Below are 23,655 nucleotides of genomic sequence, written 5' to 3'. Positions count from 1 at the left end.
TGATGAAGCGTGAAGTAGATTTGCTAACAAATCAAAACGATCTCATCAAACGCTCTCCTGAGCCAAACAAAGGACCTCGCGCTCCTGGTGGTCGTCGTGTAGGCCCAAAAGGAATGGTTATAAGGAAACGTAGCTTAGGTGGCAAGGAGCGCTTTAGTTCTAATGGCCCTCGTTATAGCAAACGTTCAAACGATCAAGCTCTTTAATTTTCTGAATGTTACCTGCATGATGCTTACAGCACTCTTTTTTGAGGCGGTATTCAATGATTCAGATTGGAGATCGACTACCGATTATGCTCTCTCAGTAGTTTCTTCTCCTTCTCTTCGTCGTGTATAATATGTTTTCACTGTACTATCAACTTTTTTTCTATACTCAATATCATCTTTGAAGCTATTTGATGACTTTACAATGCTTCGTTCATCTTCATCTCTCCCTTCTTACCCCTCTACAGTTCTCCTTTCCATCAAGATGATGAAGCCGACCTTTACAAATCTTTTCTGCTCTCTCTCTCTCTATCTCTCCCTCTTTGGCCTTGTTGATGTTGATCATCAATGAAGCTCGACCCGTTAACGGCCAAGCTGCAGGTGGCGAAGCTGCAGCTGCTGCTGAAAAGCGTGAACACATTTCAAGTTCCTTAGTTCAAGCAATGCTCAATTGTAGTTTAGACCAATCAACCGCAATCATCACCTCGCGGTCATCTGATGCTTCATGCCCCTTCTCGGTATACAATGCAGGACACAAACAGCGCTTCTCTTGGCAATACTAATAGCAAGACTCAACTTTCACCAAGACGGTATAGCCTCACGGCTATTGAAACAACTTCAGTCTTAACATCTTACACAGCTTTCTCCTTTCAGCGAAGGCGTACTCATAGGGTCGTTAATGGGTCTGAGTATGCAACCCGATTTCATTCCGAGCTGCTCCGAAATCCGTGTGGCATATCTGGGGCTATCCTCGGATAAAGTGATGATGGTTTGCATAAATGATCTTGACAAGACAGCATTTGCTTACACTGCATCTCAGTCCATCAGGGGCAACAAAAATTTCTCAAACTGGTGGCAAATGTATGCTTTCAAATTATATGAATGAAAGGTTTAAAAGAAGTCAACTTTGACCATCTTTTCGTTCCTTCCTCCTCACCCTTCTACAATTCCTTTTCACATCATCATGATGAAGCCGGCCTTTACAAATCTTTTTTGCTCTCTCTCTTTGGCTTTGCTGATGTTGATCATCAATGAAGCTCAACCTGTCAATGCCATGCATGGGCATGGTATGATGGGTATGGGTCCACCGCATATGATGCATGGAATGCACGGAATGCACGGATTTCCTATGCATGGTATGCATCCTCCTCATGGAATGATGCATGGTCCACCACCAGCTATGGCTGCTGGCGGCGGCGAAGCAGGTGGCGAGGCCGCGGCAGCTGCTGAAAAGCGTGATATTAGTCCAACTTCATTCGATCAAGCAAAAATGGTTAAACGTAGCTTGGTTCAATCAACCACAAAGCTTGTCAAACGTCATTTCGGTCCACCGGGAATGCCAGGTATGCCTCCTTTCCATATGGGCGGTGGTCCTCCTCATATGCCGATGATGCCTCCTCATATGGGTCCACCTCCAGGTATGGGAGGAGGTGGTGGCGGTGGCGGTGGCGGTGAAGAAGCTCCAGCCGAAAAACGTGACTTGGAGCCGAGCTTTAGCAAACGTCAAATCCGTTGCTCTGCTTGAAGTGAATCCTATCGTATTTAGCGTCTCTAAAGCCTTCTTGCTCTGATTATGGTTCCTCACAATGGGAGAAGTGAAGCTTTGTCCGAGTTCGTATACAGCTAGATAGACACATATTTCTACACTTCTGTTCACTTATGTCTTGTAACGATTTTCATTTCATTCATATCTTTTATTTTATGCTTACCGTTTCTACTACTCTTGTATATATCCTTTCAACACAGTTTTCATGATATTTCCCCTTGTTTGGATGATAAAGACCGTCTCAATTGCTAAAAGCAGTCATTTCACCAATCAAAGGAGGTATACAAGAATCGATTCATTCTGCTCGTAGGCTTACATCATCTTCAAGCTTTTCAAACAATGGAAAGAACACAGCATAAGGTAATATAGTTATGCGTGCTAAATTGGCATTTCTGAATCAATCATAGCTGCGAGAAATATGACCGAGGTGCTCTGTAATGTGCACAGCAATAAAGCTTGACGGCGTAAGGCAGTGTCATGCAAAGTCAATCTGGTGTACGATATAAAAGACACATTTTTTCGAGAAATTGTATGCTTATTTCCTTAATTTTCTAATGCAACTAGCACAAAATTGACTATGAAGACAGTTTCTTCAACCGCTCTTCTTTTCACGATTGCATTAATGCTAGCAGTAACTGATGGAATCCATTCCAAGATCGCTTGTTACGGTGATGGGCCAGTTGCTGACTGTCGTAAACATTCGGCAGATCCACCTGTTGCACGTACTATTGGAAGTGACTTCGGTAAAGGTGAAGAACTCCTTGTCAAGAAACGTGATTTGAATACCCGTTTGCAAAAACGTCAGACTCGTTATCGTCGCTATGGTCTTGGTGGCTATTGAAGACCGTACCAGGACTGTATGGAGCAGGAATCCTGTCGATGCCGTGATATAAGGTCCATTCTGTACAAACGTCAAGCTCGTCAAATGATCCTGGTGGCCGTAACGATCTATGGTTCAAGTCAGCGTCTGGTACGCTGCAAGGGCCTGGTTATAATGTTTGCTCTTTTGTTTTATGGCTTTGAATCTACAGTCTATCTTTCCTTTCTGTCGTCCACTTCAAGTACATTTCCGCCTACTTTTGCGTACTTTTTGTCCACTTTTGCCGTCCAATGAGAGTTTTTTGACCTCTGCTATATCATTCGTGTGTTGATACCTTTCGCTTCAATGTACGCAATGATAGGTGTATTCATATCAGATCTATATAATCCGACCCTTGCATAACTTCTATGACGCAAACATCATCGTACTCCATGTACAGCATACATCCCCACACACTGAGTCAGATCCCGCAGATAAGGAACACATACAGTGCATACGAAGTAGTCTATCCTGTTCATTTCTGTGGTATTAATTTCCGATCGAAATCCGAAAGAGCAATAACCGCTGCCAAGATTTCTAATATTTGACCGAAGTGTAGGCTTTCATTGACGCTCGCTTGCCTCGTTTGCCCCTTCCGTCTGCGATCGTATATCAGACACTGTCAAGATCAAGATCACATCATACTTGGCAATAATCTTGACAGCGAGACAATTTGACCTTTCACCAAATCATTTGAATGGCAGTGAACATATATCCGAACGGCGAAATCACAAATCAGCCACGAATAGGGCGCGGCAATGAAGAATCATTCACCGTCAATGCCACTTTCTGCGGCTTACGCCTCTCAGCCGCGTATTGAGCACAAAAGCTGGCAAATTTGTCAAGATGATGCTCATTTTGGGCGTCAAAGGCTGTTCGAACTGAAAGGTGGATTGCAGTATCCAAGCCACTCTTTCGCGGTGGTATGAGTTTTGTCAAGATTGCTATGCGGCAATGACAAGGCTATGCAAGCAAGCACAGCTATATGCCTTTGGGCTTTTCGAACGATCAGACCAAGACCCGTAATGGCAATGGGTACTTGCTTAGAGGCGTAAGTGGTGACGAAAAAAGAGTTTCTCTTGAGAGGAAGAAAGGTATAAAAAAGCCTGTTTTTTGACTTTCAACCCTCTCTTCTCCTCATCCTCTTCAAACAGGAAAACAAACAAGCTAAGAATATCTTCTTTCTTTTTCTACTTTTTGCAACAATGATGAAGCCGGCCTTCGCAAACATTCTTGCTCTTTTGACTATTGCTTTGGCATTGATTGCCAACAATGACAATGGTATGGTTCAAGGTAGATTGGAAAACCGTAATTTGATCAAAGTCGTTAAACGTGGATTTGCAGATGCAGGTGAAGATCAACTGGTTAAACGTTTCCATCCATTGCATGCTGGTATGCCAATGGGTCCGCCTCCTGCTGCTGAAAAGCGTGATGTAAATGAAGACGCTGAAGATCAATTCGTCAAACGTTACCATCCAATGCATGGTGGTATGCCAATGGGTCCTCCTCCTGCTGCTGAAAAGCGTGATGTAAATGAAGACGCTGAAGATCAATTTGTCAAACGTTACCATCCAATGCATGCTGGTATGCCAATGGGTCCTCCTCCTGCTGCTGAAAAGCGTGATGTACATGAAGACGCTGAAGATCAATTCGTCAAACGATTCCACAACGGAGGCCCTGAACCATTCCTTCCTTCAGCCGCTGCTAAACGCAGTGTTGATGAAGAAATTGATACGGTTCAATTTGTTAAACGTTTCCCTCCTGGACCTCCGGGTGGTTTCCATATGCCAATGGGACCTGCCCCTGCTGCAGAAAAGCGTAGCATTGAAGATGAAACTGCCAACGAAGCACCTTTTCAAAAGCGTTGTGGTGGCGGAATGGGAGGTCCTCCTCAAAAGCGAGGCCTCGATTCTGAAAGTGGTGAAGAACCTTTCGTCAAGCGTTGCGGTGGCGGAATGGGTGGGCCACCTCAAAAGCGTGGCCTCGATTCTGAAAGTGGTGAGGAGCCTTTCGTCAAACGTTGTGGTGGCGGAATGGGAGGTCCTCCTCAAAAGCGTGGCCTCGATTCTGAAAGTGGTGAAGAACCTTTCGTCAAACGCTGTGGTGGTGGCGGAATGGGTGGCCCACCTCAAAAGCGTGGCTTGAATGATGAAGTGAATGAGTCCAATGGTGAAGGTTTCGTTAAGCGACATGCACACAATGCAGGTGGTCCCCCTTCCAAACGTGATGTCGTTCAAGAAACCAATGGTGAAGGTTTTGTTAAGAGACATGCACACAACGCAGGTGGTCCCCCTTCGAAACGTGATGTTGCTCAAGAAACCAATAGTAAAGGTTTTGTTAAACGTCACGCACACAATGCCGGAGGCCCTCCAGACAAACGTAGTATTGTGGCTGAAGTAGGTTTTGTTAAACGTCACGCACACAATGCCGGAGGCCCTCCAGACAAACGTAGTATTGTGGCTGAAGTAGGTTTTGTTAAACGTCACGCACACAATGCCGGAGGCCCTCCAGACAAACGTAGTATTGTGGCTGAAGTTGATGGTGAATCAACATTCGTCAAACGTCATGCTCCCAATGCTGGTGGACCTCCCTGATTGCCTTCTTGTCTTAATTTCTTTTGAACCTCTGTGCTGGCTCACAGATCTATTTTCAGCTTCTTTCGATTCTTTCATCTTTCTTATTCTTTTAATTCTTAGCCCAGATTCTTTGTTTCTTGCTTTGTATCGTTTCGCTTCAATATCATGATTCGTTATATTGTATAATGTCGCTGAGTGAAAAGGAAAGAGTGATAATGGTCATTGCATCATACGTCCTTGAAAAGTAGCTCACCATCATTCAACTTACTGCAAATCTTTATCTGAAGATGCCGAAATTTTCCGTGAGAAAGACGTCAAAGTTTAGTGTTCTGATTCCGAGCAGCATAGCTCTTTGACTGGGCGTCACGACGAGATTCAATGAACGCAAGATTGGCGTACGACCCGATTCGTAAAGAATTTCCGATCGGTTTCACTTTGGTAAGCCTCGAGGCAATCTTGATTTTAAGATTTGTTTAGGTTTGGCAAAGGGGCTGAACTATTGATAGCCTGATCCAAATGCCGCTCCGAATCCTTCGTATGCATGTACCATGAGAATATAAAAGCGACATCTCTGCTGCATGAATGCAAAAGTAGACATGCCATCTTTTAATCGTACAATTCAGCATCGCGATGCATGTGATAAATCTGCTTCTTTTCTACTTTTTGCATGTTTCTCAAGCAAGGCCAACCGTTGATGCAGTGAGTAATGTTTTGTTCATTGCATCTGTAGATCCTTTCTCTCACTTCCTTCAATCCTTTTCAGGGTCTTCACCTTCCGTTCCACGGCCATGCGATCAATCATCGAGAGATCAAAGGAGTTTGGAGTGGAACACAATTGCTATATGCGACTGCTAGTCAACAAGTTGCGAAAAGATACATTGCACAACAATTGCAAAATCATTAAGTGGCAGCAAATGCTTCATTTGATGTATATTTCCGTCGTGTATGATAGACCGTGAATGACACCTTTCTGAACAACCACTACCTTTGTATGTGGCGGTGAAAGCGAGATCATTGATTCGTCTGCAACCTCTTGGCAATGAAATTTTGTTAAGTTTATGACGTAGCTCTCGGAGGAGGTTGTGAATCCTTTCAATTCAAATCGGGGCTGTCCGGAGGACAAAGAGTGATTGAAACGATAGCAGTCAGTAAATTGTCAAGATGAGCAGTACTGCCACTTGCATAGACGCCAACACCGCAAAAGCAGGCCCACATAATTCGCCCCTTATTGACGTTGACCTGTTGAACGAGGTGTGATCGCAAAAGCATAAAAAGGGCTTGTTTTGTTCGGATGTCAGCTACCTTCTCCATCACATTTTTTCCGTTGACAACAATGAAGCTGGCTTCTTCGTTTGTTCTGCTATCTGTGGTGCTCAATGCACTATTGCTTGTAGCATCTGCAAGTCCCCAATATGATCCAGTAAGTATTGCAGTGATGTACTGTTATTCTACACCAAGCTAACACTCTCTTGCCTTGTCTGCTAAAGGAACGTCACGAGTATATTGTGCCCGTGTCACAGGACGTAGAGGAGATTATTGAGGTACCATATGAGCAAGACTTTATTGTGGGTGAGGATTTGGTTTGCGATCTTGACGATGATGATGATGATGAGACATGCGAAGAAATGTGCATTGAAGCATACGAAGTCGATCCAATGGATTCTGAAGAAAGCAATGAGGACACGGAAGAGCCAATTTTGAAGAAACGTGAGACAATCAACTATCACCAAAATCGTATCGATCATCAAATCATTCTGCCACGCAGTTTGTCTGAAGAACAAAACAAAGTGACAAACAATGGTCCAATCTTTGTCAAACGTATGGGCATGGCAAGCTCTGTGCACTTACCTCCAAAGCATCTGCTGCATGGAAAGCGCAGTATGAAGGATGGAAGCGCTGAAAGACCTGTGTTAGTTAAGCGAATGTCTATCGCTCGTCCAAACATACGGGTGCCAATTGGTAAAGGTAATATGAAGCGCCGCGGAACAGAGAATGGAAATGTTACCGGCTCGAGTCCAAATTTTGTCAAACGAAAACATATCGATTATGAAAAGACATTCAAGAACAACCACCCGGATGGCATAGTCGCAAAACGTGAGATTGGAAGTGATAAGATGCAAATCAAGATGGTTAAACGCATGGCAATTGGCAATGAGATGAGAACTGTTTCGAATGAACGTTGGAATATGCCACATCGTCGTGAAGCTGTCGGTGAATCTGAAAGCCCCAATCTGTTCAAACGCATGGCAGTTGGCCATGAGAATCGTGTTACACATAACGGTATCCCGATTTGAGCAAGCCTTGCAATAGTCAATCTGTTTGTGTGCATTTTTCGTCATGAATTGTAACATTTGTCCATAGATGTTTCTAGACAATATGTGGCGCTGGCGCTTCAGTCATTGTAGCCGTCATGTAGAATAATGTTTATGTCTTCCATTTACCTCAATTTCATTATACTTCTTTTTATAGTGATGGTGAAGATTATGATCATTTTCATGAGGGTGCTGGTGAATGAATGCGCGCTACAAACGCGGGCATATGCAATTGAGTGGTGTTGGCCAAAGCGCGTTTAATGTTCTTCTTCCATCACACCATCATCCTTCAAATTGGGTCAATCTACCAAAATGGTGAGTAGCAGCAAAGAAGGCGGACATCAGCTTTGATCCATGCTAATCAGTCGTTCCCATCACCTTGATTGCAGTCGGCTTTGTTCAACTTTTCATCACTTTTGCTAGTGATCCTATTATCGATTTGCACATGCACATACATCAGAGCAGCAGCGCCCGGATTGGTTGATAGGAATAAGAATGGACCGCTTGGCTTAGTATTCAAAGCAGCGAGGATAGGTGAGAAGAACAGCTTCATCGCACGAAAAGCATCAGCTGACATTTCACACCCTCTTCTGCCTTCACAGGTGAACGGCTATCGCCGTATGTATCGCTTGCGTGTATCGTTATGGCCTGCTATTTGATCGTCTGAACGCCATTTAATTCGAGCTCTACGATATTGTATTATTAATCCATCATCAATTCACAGCCTCGGCAAAAGATCTGGTATAAGCATTTAGGTTGTGATAAAAGTACAAGTATGATACTGAGTAAGAAGAACATCTCTCAACTTCAATTCGCCGCATCTTCTAAAAAGTTGAGGCAACCTCTCATACATCCACGCCATAAGATTGGAAGACAATCGCTGCCTTGCGCTAGAGGTCGTTTATCAGGTACGGGACTTGCATCCTTCTCTTGTGAATTCGATGGTGGAGAATTTTGGAGTGCATCTGCAGCAAGAGCTTCTTTATACACTCCTTTGTTGATCACTGGGAAACCACCGATATGACTGACCCATTCGATTCTTTGTACACATGGTTGGCCAAAAACTCGACTGATGTCATTCGGCGGCCAGTCGCATTCTTCATCTTCCTCAAATGCCTCATTGGACAATTTATGCCTGGGATTAGGGCATCTGTTGAACCATGGATTTCGCATCGCATCGTCTCCTTTATCCAATTCGGCTTCCACATCAACGACTTTTTCCGTTTGTCGTTCATCATCTGTGCTGCTCATCTCTCCGCTTGCTTCTCCTCCGTCCTCATCAGGCATCATAGTCGCATCTTCATCAAACGTTACATCCTTTGATGTTGTTCTTGAATGACGAGATCGAGTTGGAATTTCATCCTTCACTAGAATCTCTCCTGAACACCACCTATCTGAAGAAATACGGAATTGACCCCAAACGCCAGCAGCACTTCTACGAGCAGCTTCAAGTGTTTTGATCTCGTCTCTATCCACCTTATAACGCATATTCGACACACTTCCTGCCTCATATCGGTCCAGCATCGTTGCTGTTCCTTTGCCATTATTTGATGACGATTGCCCTCCACCTTGATGTCTTTCGCCATCAGGCTGCAGAAGAGCTCTTATACACAACTCTTTGATGGGTGTTAAATTTGCTAAAACAGTCTCGTTCGGCTCAATCGCCCGAACAATTAGTTGTACTGCTTTCTCGCCCCCACTTGTGCTTGCGTCACCCTGTGAGAAACCAGATGCAAAACTGGGCTGACTTGGCATTGAAGGTCTACTGCGAAAAGGAAGAGCAGGTGGACCCATACTTCCAGGAATAGAGCTAGAAGGAGCTTGTGCTTTCTCTTCTTCCAATTTCCGTATCTCTGCAACGGTCATCTTATTATGAAGTCCGAGTGATGCTCGAACGGAAAGTCTGGCATCTTGCGAAGGTTTAAAAAGATTCTTGTTTGGAAAATAGGCAAATTTGGTAAGACGCAACTTTTGTATTTCACTTGGGAAATATCGTAATTCATTTGAGGATACGTTGAGCTCTGTCAAGTTCTTCAAGTCTCCAATAGCGGGCGGCAGCTCTTTCAACTTATTCCCGCGAACAGACAATACCGTCAAATTTGTCACTGAGAATAGTGCGCTTGATATTGTACGAAGATTATTCTTTGCCAAATACAACTCTAATTTGTTGTTCGCTCCGCTGCTCGACAACTTATTTCGTGAAGGTGAATTGATCGGAGAGCCTGCCAGCCTTTCGGCATTCACCAATGAAGATGTTCTGGAAAACCCGCCTGCCGGACGACTGAGCTCATCGTCTCGCCTTAAATTTGGTATCCTAACGTATTTGGACAAATCGGCGATAGATGGATCGATTGAAGATAAGTCGGATTCTTCTAGATTCAAGATAGGCTCTCCTTTTCCCATCATATTTGAAATAACTTGGGGTATATTCACAGCGTGATGCTGTTGTTGTTGCAAATATGATCCTGATACCACCCTTTCCCATTTTCGAGGCGTTTGTTCATCACTATCGCTTCCATTTCCATTCTGAGTGTGATTTGCAAACTTTCCACCAATACGTGTAAGTTGCTGTGGAGAAGAACCGGCAAGTCGTCTTCTTTGCCGGATGACCTGTGCACGCGGTGATCCTTCCGTTGGATATGATCGGTCAGCCGAAGAAGAAGAGTGAGGTGGACGAATGCTTGAACCGCCAATCGCGCTGAAAGGGTCATGACTACTGGATTGAGTACGTTCAAATGTTCTTGCTCTAGGCTTTTTGCCTAATGTTGGCGAAGTGGGCTCTTGGAATGCAGCTCCAAGAACTGAAGATGCATCTTGACCCGGCATGAGTGATGAATCTCTGATTCCCAATCCCGCACCTTCCCATCCAGCGTTTGATGTTGATTTGCCAAGACTAAATTCGCCAACATCATCACTGCTAGGATGATCGTCTGACGAATCATGGAAATGCCGTCCTAAGATCTGATCATCTCGTTGCCAAGAAGGAGAGCTGCTAGTAGTAGCGAATAAAGCGTTTGCATTCGGAGAGTTCCGTAAATGTTTTGCTCTCATCTGATCCTTTCCAAATGATGGATGCGAATTTGGAGATGCTTTTGCATTGCCACTGAATGGATCAGGATGGGAATTGTTTGGCGATAAGAGGAACGCGTTTGTCCTTTTTGAACGATTTTGAGAACTATCATAAGACGAATCCAAACTTGTCAAAGTAGCAGTGGTTGATGCACTGCCAATAGACCTTCTGAAAGCGGGTGTGGGTGAACCAGGCGAAAGAGGTTCTGAAGATGATAGATCTTGCAAATTGGCCAAAGGTGAAGATGATGATAGTTCCGGCCGTGAGGAACGGTAAGCTAATGGATTAGACATATTGCAAAGAAAGAAGCGAGCAGATAAAAGAGCATTTGACGAAGTGACGTTGAAAAGAATCCCCTACCCACCAGTTGCAAATTGAGATGATTTCGGTGGGTAGATGAGGTAGTAAATGAGAATCTGGTTCAAAATGACCAGATTGCATTCACTCGAAACTGTTGTTCTTATTAAAGCGCGGCGCATTTTCTCGCGTTCTTCTCGCGTTTTGTTTGATTAAGGCCGCGTTAAGTGCTTATGTACGCGAAGACAGTACATAATGTACTTGCTGTTGTTGTGCCTTTCCTCAATTTTCAGCCAAAGTTGTTCATTCCCAAGTTTGGTTCGCGTCATCCGATTTGAGAAAATATTTCATCTCTGTCCACCAACATCATCATCACGGCCTACATATAGGAGAACAGATTGAAAAGACAGGGAATCGCGCTCAACTTACACCTTCATCGTTCCGGACATCTTTCAGATTCATCAACTCGCCAGTCTCCAGATAGAGAAGAGTAACACTTTCCATCAATAGACCTCGCTGGATCACTTTGGCTCCTCCAAAGGCACCCTCTCACATCTGCAAGGATGTCGTCCAACAACCCTCTTCCAGCCGTGTCTGTCACGCAGGCAAACGGTCTCAAGGAAGATGATCAAGACAAATTATCAGATTATATTCCCATGAGTGCAGACCTAAGTCGTGCTCCTTCAGCAAATCCAAGTCGCGTTCAATCCAAAGCACCAAGTGATGAAGATGAAGAGGAAGAGGATGATGCTCTAGAAGACGATGATGAAGATCAATCGATAAACAATTCACCCAGTAAAGCAGATAAAAAGCTCGAACGTGAACGTGAGCGTGAAGTGCGAAGAGGTCAGAAAGCTCAAAGAGATGCTGGTTTGTCCAATACACGTGAAGAAGTCAACAAGACCAAATTGGCAGACAGTATCAAACGGTTCAGTTATTTGCTCGGTCAGACGGAGCTGTTCCAACATTTCATAGACTTGAAGAAAGAAAAAGATCCAGAATTCAAGAAACTTTTGGAAGAAACACAAAAAGCTCAAAAGAAAGGAAAGAAGGGAGGTGGCGCAGGTGACACACGCAGAAGGAAGACGGAAAAGGAAGAAGATGAGGAAATGCTAGAAGAAGATGGAAATGACGAAGAGGCCTTCATCTTTGATGAAAGTCCCGCTTACGTAAAGGGTGGTAAGATGCGTGATTATCAAGTGCAAGGTTTGAACTGGATGATTTCGCTATATCAAAATGGTATCAACGGTATCTTGGCAGACGAAATGGGTTTAGGAAAGACACTTCAAACAATCGCATTCTTGGGATGGCTCAAATTCTACCGAGACCGCCCTCGTTTCCACTTGGTCGTTGTGCCAAAATCAACTTTGAACAATTGGGCTCGCGAATTTGAACATTGGGTTCCTGGTTTCAATGTAGCAGTCCTACAAGGAAGCAAAGAAGATCGTAACGAATTGATCCAATCCAAGCTGCTGACGCAAAATTTCGACGTTTTGCTCACAACATATGAAATGTGTTTGCGCGAAAAAGGTGCTCTAAAGAAGCTATCGTGGGAGTACATCATTATCGATGAAGCACACCGAATCAAGAACGTTGATTCAATGCTCAGTCAAATTGTGCGCGCATTCACCAGTCGTAGCCGTTTGTTGATCACTGGAACACCTCTACAAAACAACTTGATGGAATTGTGGAGTTTGCTCAATTTCCTCTTGCCAGATGTATTCTCTGACTCCGAGGCATTCGAGTCTTGGTTCCGCGGTAAAGGAGATGAAGCACAGGATCAAGTCGTTCAACAATTGCATAAAGTTCTACGTCCCTTCTTATTGCGACGTGTCAAGGCAGACGTTGAAAAGAGTCTTTTGCCCAAAAAGGAAATCAATGTCTTTGTCGGGTTGACAGAGATGCAAAGGAAATGGTACAAATCCCTTTTGGAGAAGGACATTGATGCTGTCAATGGTGTTGGATCGAAGAAGGAAGGAAAGACACGTTTGCTCAATATCGTCATGCAATTGCGTAAATGTTGCAACCATCCTTACCTCTTTGATGGTGCAGAACCTGGTCCACCTTTTACCACTGACGAACATCTGGTTGACAATGCCGGAAAGATGGTCATTTTGGACAAACTACTCAAATCAATGAAAGCCAAAGGAAGCAGAGTTTTGATCTTCAGTCAAATGAGTCGTATGTTGGACATCTTGGAAGATTACTGTCTTTTCCGTGAATACCAGTATTGCCGTATCGATGGTAGCTCAGCCCACGAAGACCGTATCTCTGCTATTGATGAATACAACAAGCCTGGTAGTGAGAAATTCGTATTCTTGCTAACCACACGTGCTGGTGGATTGGGTATCAACTTGACTTCAGCTGATATCGTTGTGTTGTTTGATAGCGACTGGAATCCTCAAGCAGATTTACAAGCTATGGATCGTGCACATCGTATCGGTCAAACAAAACAAGTGTACGTTTTCAGATTTGTGACTGAACATGCAATCGAAGAACGTATCTTGGATCGAGCCGTTCAAAAGCTACGATTGGATCAACTGGTCATCCAACAAGGTCGTGCCCAGCCTTCAAAGAATCAACAATCCAAAGATGATTTGGTGGACATGATTCAACATGGTGCCGAAAAGATTATTTCTTCAAAGGACAACATGTTGATCGACGATGATATTGACGCAATTATCAGTCGTGGTGAAGAGAGAACTCAAGCTCTGCAAGAGAAATATTCATCGTTCAATTTGGATGATTTGAACAATTTCCGCAGTGAATCTACAATGGAATGGGAAGGACAAGATTTCCGTAATCGAAACACTTCACGTGGTATTTGGATCGAGCCAAGTAAGCGTGAGAGAAAGGGCTTGGTGAGCTATAGTGTTGATAATTATTACCGAGATGCGATGGGCACAAAGAAAGCAGCCGCACCAAAAGCTCCCAAAGCACCAAAGCAAGTGGCTATCAATGATTATCAATTCTTCCCTACCGAACTTGCAGAGTTGTACAAACGTGAAACGGCTGCTTATCAAAAGAGTGTCGGATACAAAGTACCACTCAAAGTTGGCGATGATGTTGACAAAGATGAAGCTGAACGTGAACGTCAAGCAGAACAAGATTTAATTGATAATGCCGAACCGCTGACGGAAGAAGAGAATGCAAGAAAGGAAGAATTACAATCAGAAGGTTTCCCTGATTGGAACAAACGTGATTTCCAAGCATTCATTCGTGGTTGCGAAAGATACGGCAGAGAAGAGTATTCTGCCATTGCTGAAGAGATGGGTGGTGTGAAGACTGAAGAGCAGGTTGAAGTATATGCTAACGTGTTCTGGGAACGGTATGACGAATTGAGCGATTCGGACAAGATTATGCAAAGGATCGAAGAAGGAGAAAAGAGAAGAGAAAAAGTCTCAAAAACCGAAAATATGCTCAAACGAAAGATCAATTCGTACAAATTACCCCAACAGCAACTCAAGATCAATTACGGTACAGGTGCTGCAAAAGGTAAAGGATGGAGCGAAGATGAAGATCGATTCTTGTTGATCAAATTAGCACGTTATGGCTTATCAACAGAAGATTGCTATGAACGTATTCGAGCCGATGTTGGCAAAGAAGATATGTTTAGATTCGATTGGTTCATCCGTAGTAGGACACCGGTTGAGATCGGAAGACGTTGTACAACTCTTTTGACTCTTATTCAAAGAGAAGAAGAAGCTGAAGCGCCTGCAGCTGCAAAGGCAAACGGAGCAAAAGGCGGTAAAAAGCGACCTGCTGATGGTTTACTCAACGGAGATTCATCCAGTAGAGCATCCACACCGCAAGTCACTGGAAAAGCCAACAAAAAGAAAAAGGTTTAAAGCCAATCATACTCATCTTTTTATGTACTTTATAGACGCTCACACACACATATGTGGTTTGAATGAATTCGATCGATTGACGAAACATGAGAGATAAAAAATAATGAAAGAATAAGTTATAAAGAAAGAAGTCAAAAAAGGGAAAGATGTGTGTGTGTGCGTGAAGGTATGGATATGGAGAATAAATTGTGCAAATGATCAGAATGATGTTGAGATGATGGATGCGTTTTGATAAATGAAGAGCGGTTTTCAATCGCTTCAAGAGACGGTTATAATGAGATGCGTGCGAGAATAAAAAAGTGAAGGCAAAAAGGGGAGATAGAAATCGAATAATAAGAAATCGGGTATACTGCTTTTTTGGCACCTTGTACAGCCCATCACATATACCACCAACACGACACACGATAAATACTGTTACAACCTCAGCCTGTTGATGTTTGTTAGTACACAGCGGCAGTGGACGATGGTGCAATGACGGCTTGTTCGGCAAAATGATGTTGCAATTGACGGTCAGAATTGATGATAGATGCAGATGCGGATGCTGAGATGATATTGTGTTGAGGATCTTCTGCGGCAATACTTTGACCGCTTAAAGCGCTGATGTTGCTGGCATTGGATGCACTGGCGACCAACATGGTTTCTTGATTACGTACTGCCCAATCACGAGCAAAGATACTGGCTTTCAAGTATCGCCTGTTTCCGTACTTTTGGCAAACGAAGCAGTCGGGGAAACTTTCGTCGAGTAAACGTTCGATTAAGAGATTGGCACCAGGAATTAATTGTTCTTCTACTGTACGACTGTAGTAGACAAAGGCTTCATTCCATGTTCCTCCGAGCATCTTGCGTGCGAGATACATGGCAATGGCAGCGATCAAACTTGGCTTTGCTCGCAAGAACCGATGATCGAACAATGTCAATTCCATGAAAAATTTGGCCAACGTACGTGTTTGGATATCGTAATCGTCTGCTTTTGAAAGACGTCTGCACCAAGAGTATGGCGAGCAGTATGAAGAGATATTGAAATCCAAAGTGGTGAGAATGATGCGTTCTCCTTTCAAGATCTCATCTCTGGTATAGCCATTTTCGGTCATAAAGACGAATTCGTCCACGCTTGGAGCAAGAATTTCTTCGTACTTTGCTGCGATAAACATGGCCGTGACACCAACAAGCTGCAATTTGGCCAAGGAGACGACACGAGCGGACAAGAATCTATCAACAACGTTCATTGCGATCCACAATGTTTCAGGCATCATGTGATAACGCATGTGAACTTGCATTAACCAGTCCACCAATGTTGCTCGCATATGCCATCTGATCTCGCCTTGGAAGTCCATGTAGTTGGGATTGGCCATCGTACGGCATTCGCACTTTGCCATATAAGCAAAGATGTCTGCAGAATATTCGGCAACCATGCTTGTATCGCGAACCTCTTCTGGATCTAATCCCATGATGGCCAACTCATCTTCATGTGCAGCCGTGTGTGCTGACATTTCACCACGTGCGACAGCTCCTTGTCTTTCTTCAGCTTGACGAATAGCAGCATCGTGCAGGACTGTCTCTTCATACATTGCGCAAATGCGTTCTACTTTGCTTCTTGCCAGTTCGTCAATCTCGAATGGCAAAGAGATCAAACAATCTGGATCAAGATTGTTCAATTGAACAGATTCTGATTCCGATCCGTCTTCTTCGTCCTCTTCGTCGTATTCATCCTCCAACTCTTCATCTTCCACGCCATCTTCACCGTGGAGAAGGGCTGCATCTTCTTCATCAGACGAAGCCAAAGCGCTTCCTGCTTCCTTTCTTACAGCGAATTCTTCATCTGTGTCTGTCTTGCTGCTGTTGTTGTTAGTTCTTGCTCCCATGCTGCTTGAATGCCATTCAGATTCGGCTTCACTCATGTCCTCATCAACGCTACTGGCAGACGGACTGGGTCCACGAACGCCAAGAAGATTCCTTGCATTTGATTGCTGTTCCAATTGTGTTCGGTGAGAGACAGAAGCCTGCGATCCTGCTCTTGGTGCAAGTGTGTTTGAGCTGGAAGAGCTGACCATGGAAGATCTCTGAGACGATGGTGCACTCGCTCCTTCTTCACCCATTTGCGTATCGCGGGCAAGTGTGGTACCTGAAGAGGAAGAAACGCCTCGCAAATGACGTCCTCCAGCATAGCTTCTACTCGTTGTCAAGGTGGCTTCAGAGGATTGTGCGACGTTCAACTTGCTGCTTGATGCTTCTGAAACTGTTGACTGTGCTCTTGGTTTAGCAGCAGGACGTGCAATGGTGGCAGATGCAGGAACCTTGTGCTTCAAAGTGTGATCGTTTCCTCCTCCAATCTTTTCCGAAGGAGCAGATCCTGCATTGTTGTTCTGTGTATTGGTCTTATCGCCCAAAGCAGGTCTTCTTCTTGCTTGTTGATCCATAGCAGCATTTCCGGCCGCTTTGCCAAACGATGAGCTTGCGGTTGAGGACATTGCAGTTCTTGATGCTTTATTGCGCAATAAATTTGGATTGACAGCAGATTGTGTAGCATTTTCATTATTGTTGTTGATGTGCAATCTATCGCCGCTTCTTGAGGAAGGCATGCCACCAGTACGTCCTAGGCGAGTTCTGGACGATGTCGTCTGTAAAAAAGCAAATTGCGATGAAAGAGAGATGAACATGATTAGGGATGGGGAGAGAGTAAGTGGGCAATGTCAGCAAACTGGAAGAATCAAAAAATTCAATCAGTATACTCACCCTTAGTCCGGGTTGTGCCATTGCGTATGTGAAAAAAGTGACTTCTTCGGATGAAATTGTTTGTGATGCGGAAAAGGTTGAAGAATATTTTTGGCCTTCTTTAATCAGCGAATGAGCGTGATCCGGAATATTGCTCTTGACTTCTGTTATAATTTATGCTGGGCTGATTTGTGTTTCGGCTTGCTGCTTGATCTTATTGGTAGGTATATCTCATTAAATTGCGTGTGAGTGTGTATGAATACGGTCGGTGATTCAAATTCCCTATCAGTCGAAGGAATGAAAAGAACAAAAATGCGGCGAAAAGGGAAATGACGTTGAAGGCGGTTCCGTTGAAGTTAGCTTGGCTAAATAAATAGGCGTGGAGGGTGATTGTCGGATGAATTTGGGATTTGATATTGACTTGACAACCTTTTTTTGTCTATGATCGGTATATTCTCCGTTTTCGTTTGCCTTGTTCACAGCTTCACCACAACAACGACAACGACACGATCAAATAAATAAGGGAAAGAGGAAGAAGGAGAAAGAAAAAGAGGAAGAGGTTGAAGGTGGTTGTGAACAAAGCTTTTGTTGGTGATGATTGCTACTGATCAAGATTTATCAAAGGGAAAAAAGGTGTTGATTGAAGAAAGAGTGTATATCCCTAAAGGACAATCCTCCACACTGATCGAATGCCCTTTTTGGTCAAAGTGGAAATGTTACACATCCATTGTTCATATATTGCTAGCTTTCGTACATGTCCGCTGTTTCAAAGAGAGAGAGACCAACACGAGCAAGAAAAACAACAACACTACTCAGGACAATCGGAAGCACATTAAAAAGTCTAACAACTTAGGGACCTTTCTTGTTTTGGCCGTGCATACGCGCAGCACTTAAAACGCCTTCAAGCACGCACGGGTAGTGTGCTTTGTAGATCAAAAGAACTTTACCCGTGCAAATCACAAAATAAACACAGACAGACACAGAAACGAAACCTTTCTTTAGGCGTGCATATGGTATGGGCCGATAGATGTGATCTCTTTGATGAAATGTTGTGCATGAACGTACATGTGATGTTTTTCTTACTTGATGCGTGGCGTTTAGAACAAGGGAAGAAAGAAGGTTAATCGGCAGCGAGAGGCTTTTTGAGTGAAATGACTGTTGAACTGCCCCTTCATGCAAAGTAGATAAACCGACAGAACGGGAACTTACATCACAATCACCCATCCAATGGGTTTATATAGCTCTATTCACAGAAAACTGTTTTTGTGCTCTTGCAGCAATTACGTAGCCACTTTTCACTAATGCATGTAGGCACACACACCCTGGATCAACATCAACCCCTCATTCACGCTTGGAGTTTGACTTTCTTTTGTGATCATACAAAAAATATGCGGGATCGCGTATCGAGAACATGCAGGCGTAGCGTCACGTGCTGAAGGGTGTTGCTTCGATTCTGTATGTGTGCATCTAGTGATTGCTGTGAGGTTTACTAAGGATATCGTGATGACCGAAAGGCTATATAAGGATGACATCCTTTTTGCAGATTCCATTGAAAGCTTTTCTTAGCTTGAGTTCTTAGGCTTCGTACTTCTTATAATCGATTGTTCTATTCCAGATTAAGCTGCTTTGATCTTCCGTCCATCACTAATATAACTTATTCAGATTCGACTTTAGAGCTGATAACTAGACCAAGTACATTGCATTGACAATGTGCACCGCTAAGATCTTATCTCACCAGCATCCAATTCTTGCTCTTTGCCATTGATGGTATTGATGATAGATATTTGTGAGTGAGTAAGCAGTGAAGCATATGCAGCACTATAGCGCGTCAAACTGCTTTTGCGCACAGGGCACATCAAAGCAACGCGGCCTTCTTAACTTTATTCGTAAGTCACTCTTTCATTTCTTGGTCTTGGCCATCACATCATCACAACAAAGCAGAATGTTTTTGACAAGATCAGAGTATGACAGAGGTGTGAACACCTTCTCACCCGAAGGTAGACTGTTCCAAGTAGAATATGCAATCGAAGCAATCAAATTAGGAAGTACAACGATCGGAATTGCAACAAAAGAAGGTGTTGTACTAGGAGTGGAGAAAAGAGTACAATCAAAGCTATTAGAAGCAACTTCAATCGAAAAGATTATGGAAATTGATACCCATTTAGGATGTGCAATGAGTGGTTTAACAGCAGATGCTCGTACTATGATCGAACATGCTCGTGTCACAAGTCAAAATCATGCTTTCACTTATGATGAAGAAATCAAGGTTTCTAGTGTCACACAGGCTGTTTGTGATCTAGCGTTACGATTCGGAGAGTCCACAGAAGATGATGAGGCAATGATGGTGAGTATTTTGAATGACATGAAATAACCTCACAGCCACTGACGTTAAATCTCCTTTTTTCTTTCTTCCTCAGTCGCGGCCTTTCGGTGTCGCTCTCTTGATCGCCGGAATTGATGAAAAAGGACCTCAGCTTTACCATGCCGATCCTTCTGGAACGTTTGTACGTTATGAAGCAAAAGCAATCGGAAGTGGATCGGAAGGCGCTCAAGGAGAACTGCAAGAAAAGTACAAAAAGGATATGTCACTACATGAAGCAAGCCTGCTTACCCTTCGCGTTTTGAAACAAGTCATGGAAGAGAAATTGGATGAGAAGAACGTTCAATTGGGCATCGTCACTCCACGTACAGCAAAAGATGGTCGTGAAAGTGGTCAATTCCGCATCTTGCCAGAAAACGAATTAAAGGCTCTCGTAGATGCCATGTAAATTAATCAGCTGTAATAGATGCTATGTATTGTGTCATTCATCCCAATTCTTCTTTTGTGTTATGATGAAGCATTGATTTAGAAAAGGAAAGATTGGAATGTGGACAGTGCTAGAAGCATGGACTATCGTGAGATTATGAAGCTACAAAAAATTGTGTTTGGAAAAGGAGTGATGAGTTGTGAATTTTATACAAAGTATGGACATGAAGGTCGTAAAAAGTGAGAAAAAAAAATACAAAACGGTAACAATTTAAAACATCTTTCGACTGTGCTGCTTTTCAAAGCCCTTCACTTAAGGGAATTGAGCTCAAACCGATGATCGTGCCAACCACACCAGCAACGAAACCGGCCGCTAATCCAGTACGGAAGCCAACAATTCGACGTTTGGGAGTTGGACTTGGAGCATCACTAGGTTGTTTGCCCTGAGGTGCATCGAGTTCCGCTTCTTCGGCTTTTCTTTTGGTTGCCGTGGTAGTCGTTACTTGAACAGAGGTCAGGCTCACCGTAGCATCATCTTCTACAACCGCAGCGACCTTCTCTGGCTCCGTTGCGCTCTTGACCATTTCTCTCAGCTTCTCTTCAGTAAGCTTTTGCGGTCCTTTCACGCTTGCCAATGATGTTGATGCATTTTCGTCTTCAACAATGACTTCTGCCTCCTCAACTTCGCGTGCCAAGATAGGCTTGTTGACTTTGTCACTGTCTTCTGCCTGTTCAGCTTCTCGCTCTTGCTCTGTTACTTCATTCTCTGCCTCCTTCTCAGCAAGGATCTTCTTGGTGGCGTCTTCTTCCTGCTCGTCTACCTCTGTTGAGCTAGACGGAACGACATCTTTCGATCCTGTGATTGCTGAAGATGAAATCTTGTCACCAGATTGATCGTCTGAATCGACGAAACTACTCATTCTATGTATTAACTTTCGTGTTTTTGTCAAGATTTCACGATCTTCTTCCTTAATCGTTGTTACAGCCCCACCTTGATCAGAATGGTCCGTCAAATCGGTAGACGGATCTTCTTGCTCTTCCTCTTCTTCCTCTGATTGTGCTTCGCTTTCACGGTCGTAGGATTGACCTGAAATTTGACTGTCATCGTCTTGAAATTGCTCGTCGAAATCTACTGACTCAATATAGTCATTGCCCATCTCTGAATCAAAGCTATCCAAATTCTCAATCATGACCTCATAATCATCTCCCATTCTAGCCTCAGGCTCTGTAGAAGGGCCATCCAAATCATCAAGCTCGCTATCAGAGTCAAGAATGCGTGCCAACTTTGACGCGGAGCCATGCTCAGCGTAATCGCTTTCATCGCCCGATTCAATGCAGATTGGACTTCCAATATAGGTGGAATACGGTTTTGCCACAATTTCAGGCATTTTGACAGCTTTTGCGCTTTCGCCAAATGAAACATCAAAGATGACGGGTAAATAGCATTCTCCCATTTTTTCAACCTTGCGTCCAATGATGATTGAATCGGCATCCTGGATTGCGTAATCTACCTTTGGAACCAATTTTCTTGGGTCAGTTTGACCGTTGTAACGCAAAAAGGTGCCATGTGTAGAGCCTAAATCTTTCACATACAATCTGGGCTTGAAATCATCCTCCTTCAATTTCCATGCGATGCTAGCATGTCTACGGGAAACGATACGTGCATCGAGGAATTTGATGTGATCGTCAGATTCTTCTGAATCTACTGATTCATGACCAGAAATGCGAATCTGATCAGAATCTACGCCAAATTCTTTTTGTTCTGATTGTTCAGTTCCTCTTGCCAGGATTAGAGAACCCAAATGTGGACCCAATGTGAAATCTTCTGCTTGCAAGACTCCATCGGATTTGAAATGAACGATTGGTAATTTTGTACGATCGAAAGACATTGAATGAGATGATTGGATGTGATGGTGTTTAAGAAGGAGTTTTGTTTGAATGCGCTCTTTCTGATGATTAGAGTGCTTACAACCACAATTACCTATCCAAGGCGTAATCTTTAATCCAATACACGGCGCCGTTTGTACTGACTGTAAGCCTGCTGTCTAGGAGAAGAGACTTCGATAAGCAACACAATCACAGTGTCTAACCACCCTTGCTCAGCATTTTTGACCCCGAAAGTGCAGTTGTACGCTAAAAGGGACAGGAATTATGCACTCACTGCTTAAACTTGCATACGATATAAAAAGTTGCATTCGCACGGACCGCTGCAGTGTACAATCAGTCATCACCTTGGCTGGCCATTTTTGATAAGGAGCCGGTTTAAAGCGGCAGTTCTGACCCCGTCCCGCTATAATTACGCGTATAGGGGCCGAGATTCACGTGAAGATTGCGAAATTCATATCGATCGATCTATCTTATCATCACGATCCTCCGTGATAGTACCGAGTATTACCGAGAAGAGAAGGTAAAGAGCCCTAAGGAAGTCTCTATACAGATGATATCCTGTTTCATTATCAGATAATTCTGATGAAATGAGCTTTAAGAGCTTTTCATATGATTGATTTTATGTACAATAGAATAGTATATATTGTTATATTCTAGTTTTATCTTATCTTGTCGTAATTACAATTCTGATGGTTGAAAGAATTCTAGATTGATCTCTATGTATTGTATATGCTACCGTTGAGTATATTCTATAAGATAGTAGCTTTTAGTAACGTTATAAAATCTATTTTCTATTCATTTTTTATGATTACTGCAAAGTACATTATATGTACTTATTAAATGGATAAAAACAGCTATAATAAATATATTTTTATTTCTCTTCAGTCTTTAGTACGGTTTAAGCATATCTTTATCATCTTATAGTGTCGCATAAACGATAAATCTTATTCTCTAAGGTTTGTCTATATCATGATAATCATCTCTTGCCGTTTACTCAATTTACCCATTACTACTCTCTTCTTAATCACTCTAAAGGCTAAGGGGGTTCAAGTTCTCATGAAAGTAAACATACCTCTTCTTTCTCAAATGTGACGTCTATTTATATTTATGAAAAGGTGTTTCATTTACGGATGAACAGACTCAGATTTATTTTTACTCACGCAGGTCTCCCAATTTAATATTTAGCGCCGATCCGGTGAGACTATAAGCAAACAACATGAAAGTATACTGCTTCTATGCCAACAACAACAAATAGGAGACTTTTAAACGCCCATTGCGTTTTGGGGACGCGTGCACTTAAAAGCCACAGATCTGGATGCGATTTGTTTATTGCTTAGTGCAACAGGCACACGCTAGAACGATTAAACCGAAACAAGCAAGAAGACTTCCCGTGGGTGTGTGTGGGAGTAAACGGGCACACTCTTGGTTCTTACCAATGAATGAATGACCCTTACCCGGCACTCAAAGAGGTACGCGCTGCGCAGATAATGAAAAGCCACTACGTTATACTGCACCTTCGGAGTAGAACAGGGAAAACTGGGTAGAGGGACACCTTCTATTTTTATTTGTTTGGTAAATTGACTGTGCCTGATTGACTGA

The 23,655-nt window shown here is 43.3% G+C and overlaps 10 protein-coding genes across 10 annotated transcripts in view; 7 read left to right on the top strand and 3 right to left on the bottom strand.

Annotated features, from left to right (window-relative positions):
* The window catches only part of FA14DRAFT_10270 (uncharacterized protein), a 1,619-nt gene extending 1,371 nt beyond the window's left edge, over positions 1 to 248 (top strand). The window contains exon 3 of the mRNA XM_025495696.1: positions 1 to 248. Coding sequence (XP_025357427.1) covers positions 1 to 206 — 206 coding nt within the window. The 3' untranslated portion in view covers positions 207 to 248.
* Positions 249 to 1,161: 913 nt separating this feature from the next.
* On the top strand, positions 1,162 to 1,851 carry FA14DRAFT_159313 (uncharacterized protein). The gene has a single exon (XM_025498153.1). It carries the CDS (start codon positions 1,168 to 1,170, stop codon positions 1,726 to 1,728), a length of 561 nt encoding a protein of 186 aa, XP_025357426.1. The 5' UTR covers positions 1,162 to 1,167; the 3' UTR covers positions 1,729 to 1,851.
* A 1,962-nt stretch (positions 1,852 to 3,813) lies between these two features.
* On the top strand, positions 3,814 to 5,202 carry FA14DRAFT_176426 (uncharacterized protein; the record flags this gene model as incomplete). The annotated part of the gene is made up of 1 exon (XM_025500669.1): positions 3,814 to 5,202. One exon carries the CDS (start codon positions 3,814 to 3,816, stop codon positions 5,200 to 5,202), a length of 1,389 nt encoding a protein of 462 aa, XP_025357425.1.
* Positions 5,203 to 6,517: 1,315 nt separating this feature from the next.
* Positions 6,518 to 7,478, top strand: FA14DRAFT_152532 (uncharacterized protein; the record flags this gene model as incomplete). The annotated part of the gene is made up of 2 exons (XM_025497538.1): positions 6,518 to 6,604; positions 6,672 to 7,478. The coding sequence occupies 2 exons, from the start codon at positions 6,518 to 6,520 to the stop codon at positions 7,476 to 7,478; spliced, it is 894 nt and encodes a 297-aa protein (XP_025357424.1).
* Positions 7,479 to 7,764: 286 nt separating this feature from the next.
* On the top strand, positions 7,765 to 8,260 carry FA14DRAFT_10194 (DUF1242-domain-containing protein). Its single transcript, XM_025495695.1, has 3 exons — positions 7,765 to 7,811; positions 7,886 to 8,030; positions 8,099 to 8,260. Exons 1-3 carry the CDS (start codon positions 7,809 to 7,811, stop codon positions 8,161 to 8,163), a joined length of 213 nt encoding a protein of 70 aa, XP_025357423.1. The 5' UTR covers positions 7,765 to 7,808; the 3' UTR covers positions 8,164 to 8,260.
* FA14DRAFT_170008 (uncharacterized protein) lies at positions 8,224 to 10,976 on the bottom strand. The gene has a single exon (XM_025500252.1). It carries the CDS (start codon positions 10,857 to 10,859, stop codon positions 8,304 to 8,306), a length of 2,556 nt encoding a protein of 851 aa, XP_025357422.1. The 5' UTR covers positions 10,860 to 10,976; the 3' UTR covers positions 8,224 to 8,303.
* A 543-nt stretch (positions 10,977 to 11,519) lies between these two features.
* Positions 11,520 to 14,808, top strand: FA14DRAFT_163148 (uncharacterized protein; the record flags this gene model as incomplete). The annotated part of the gene is made up of 2 exons (XM_025499798.1): positions 11,520 to 14,610; positions 14,747 to 14,808. 2 exons carry the CDS (start codon positions 11,520 to 11,522, stop codon positions 14,806 to 14,808), a joined length of 3,153 nt encoding a protein of 1,050 aa, XP_025357421.1.
* A 343-nt stretch (positions 14,809 to 15,151) lies between these two features.
* On the bottom strand, positions 15,152 to 17,465 carry FA14DRAFT_152529 (uncharacterized protein; the record flags this gene model as incomplete). Its single annotated transcript, XM_025497537.1, has 2 exons — positions 15,152 to 17,329; positions 17,445 to 17,465. The coding sequence occupies 2 exons, from the start codon at positions 17,463 to 17,465 to the stop codon at positions 15,152 to 15,154; spliced, it is 2,199 nt and encodes a 732-aa protein (XP_025357420.1).
* Positions 17,466 to 19,317: 1,852 nt separating this feature from the next.
* On the top strand, positions 19,318 to 20,238 carry FA14DRAFT_159308 (putative PUP2-20S proteasome subunit). Its single transcript, XM_025498152.1, has 2 exons — positions 19,318 to 19,767; positions 19,841 to 20,238. Exons 1-2 carry the CDS (start codon positions 19,366 to 19,368, stop codon positions 20,189 to 20,191), a joined length of 753 nt encoding a protein of 250 aa, XP_025357419.1. The 5' UTR covers positions 19,318 to 19,365; the 3' UTR covers positions 20,192 to 20,238.
* On the bottom strand, positions 20,160 to 22,269 carry FA14DRAFT_159307 (uncharacterized protein). Its single transcript, XM_025498151.1, has one exon. The coding sequence runs from the start codon at positions 22,056 to 22,058 to the stop codon at positions 20,469 to 20,471; it is 1,590 nt and encodes a 529-aa protein (XP_025357418.1). The 5' UTR covers positions 22,059 to 22,269; the 3' UTR covers positions 20,160 to 20,468.
* Positions 22,270 to 23,655: the final 1,386 nt, after the last annotated feature.

The sequence above is a fragment of the Meira miltonrushii genome (genome assembly GCF_003144205.1).
Source record: "Meira miltonrushii strain MCA 3882 unplaced genomic scaffold FA14scaffold_1, whole genome shotgun sequence".
Lineage (NCBI taxonomy): Eukaryota > Fungi > Basidiomycota > Exobasidiomycetes > Exobasidiales > Brachybasidiaceae > Meira > Meira miltonrushii.
This window is presented reverse-complemented; position numbering and strand designations above follow the sequence as displayed.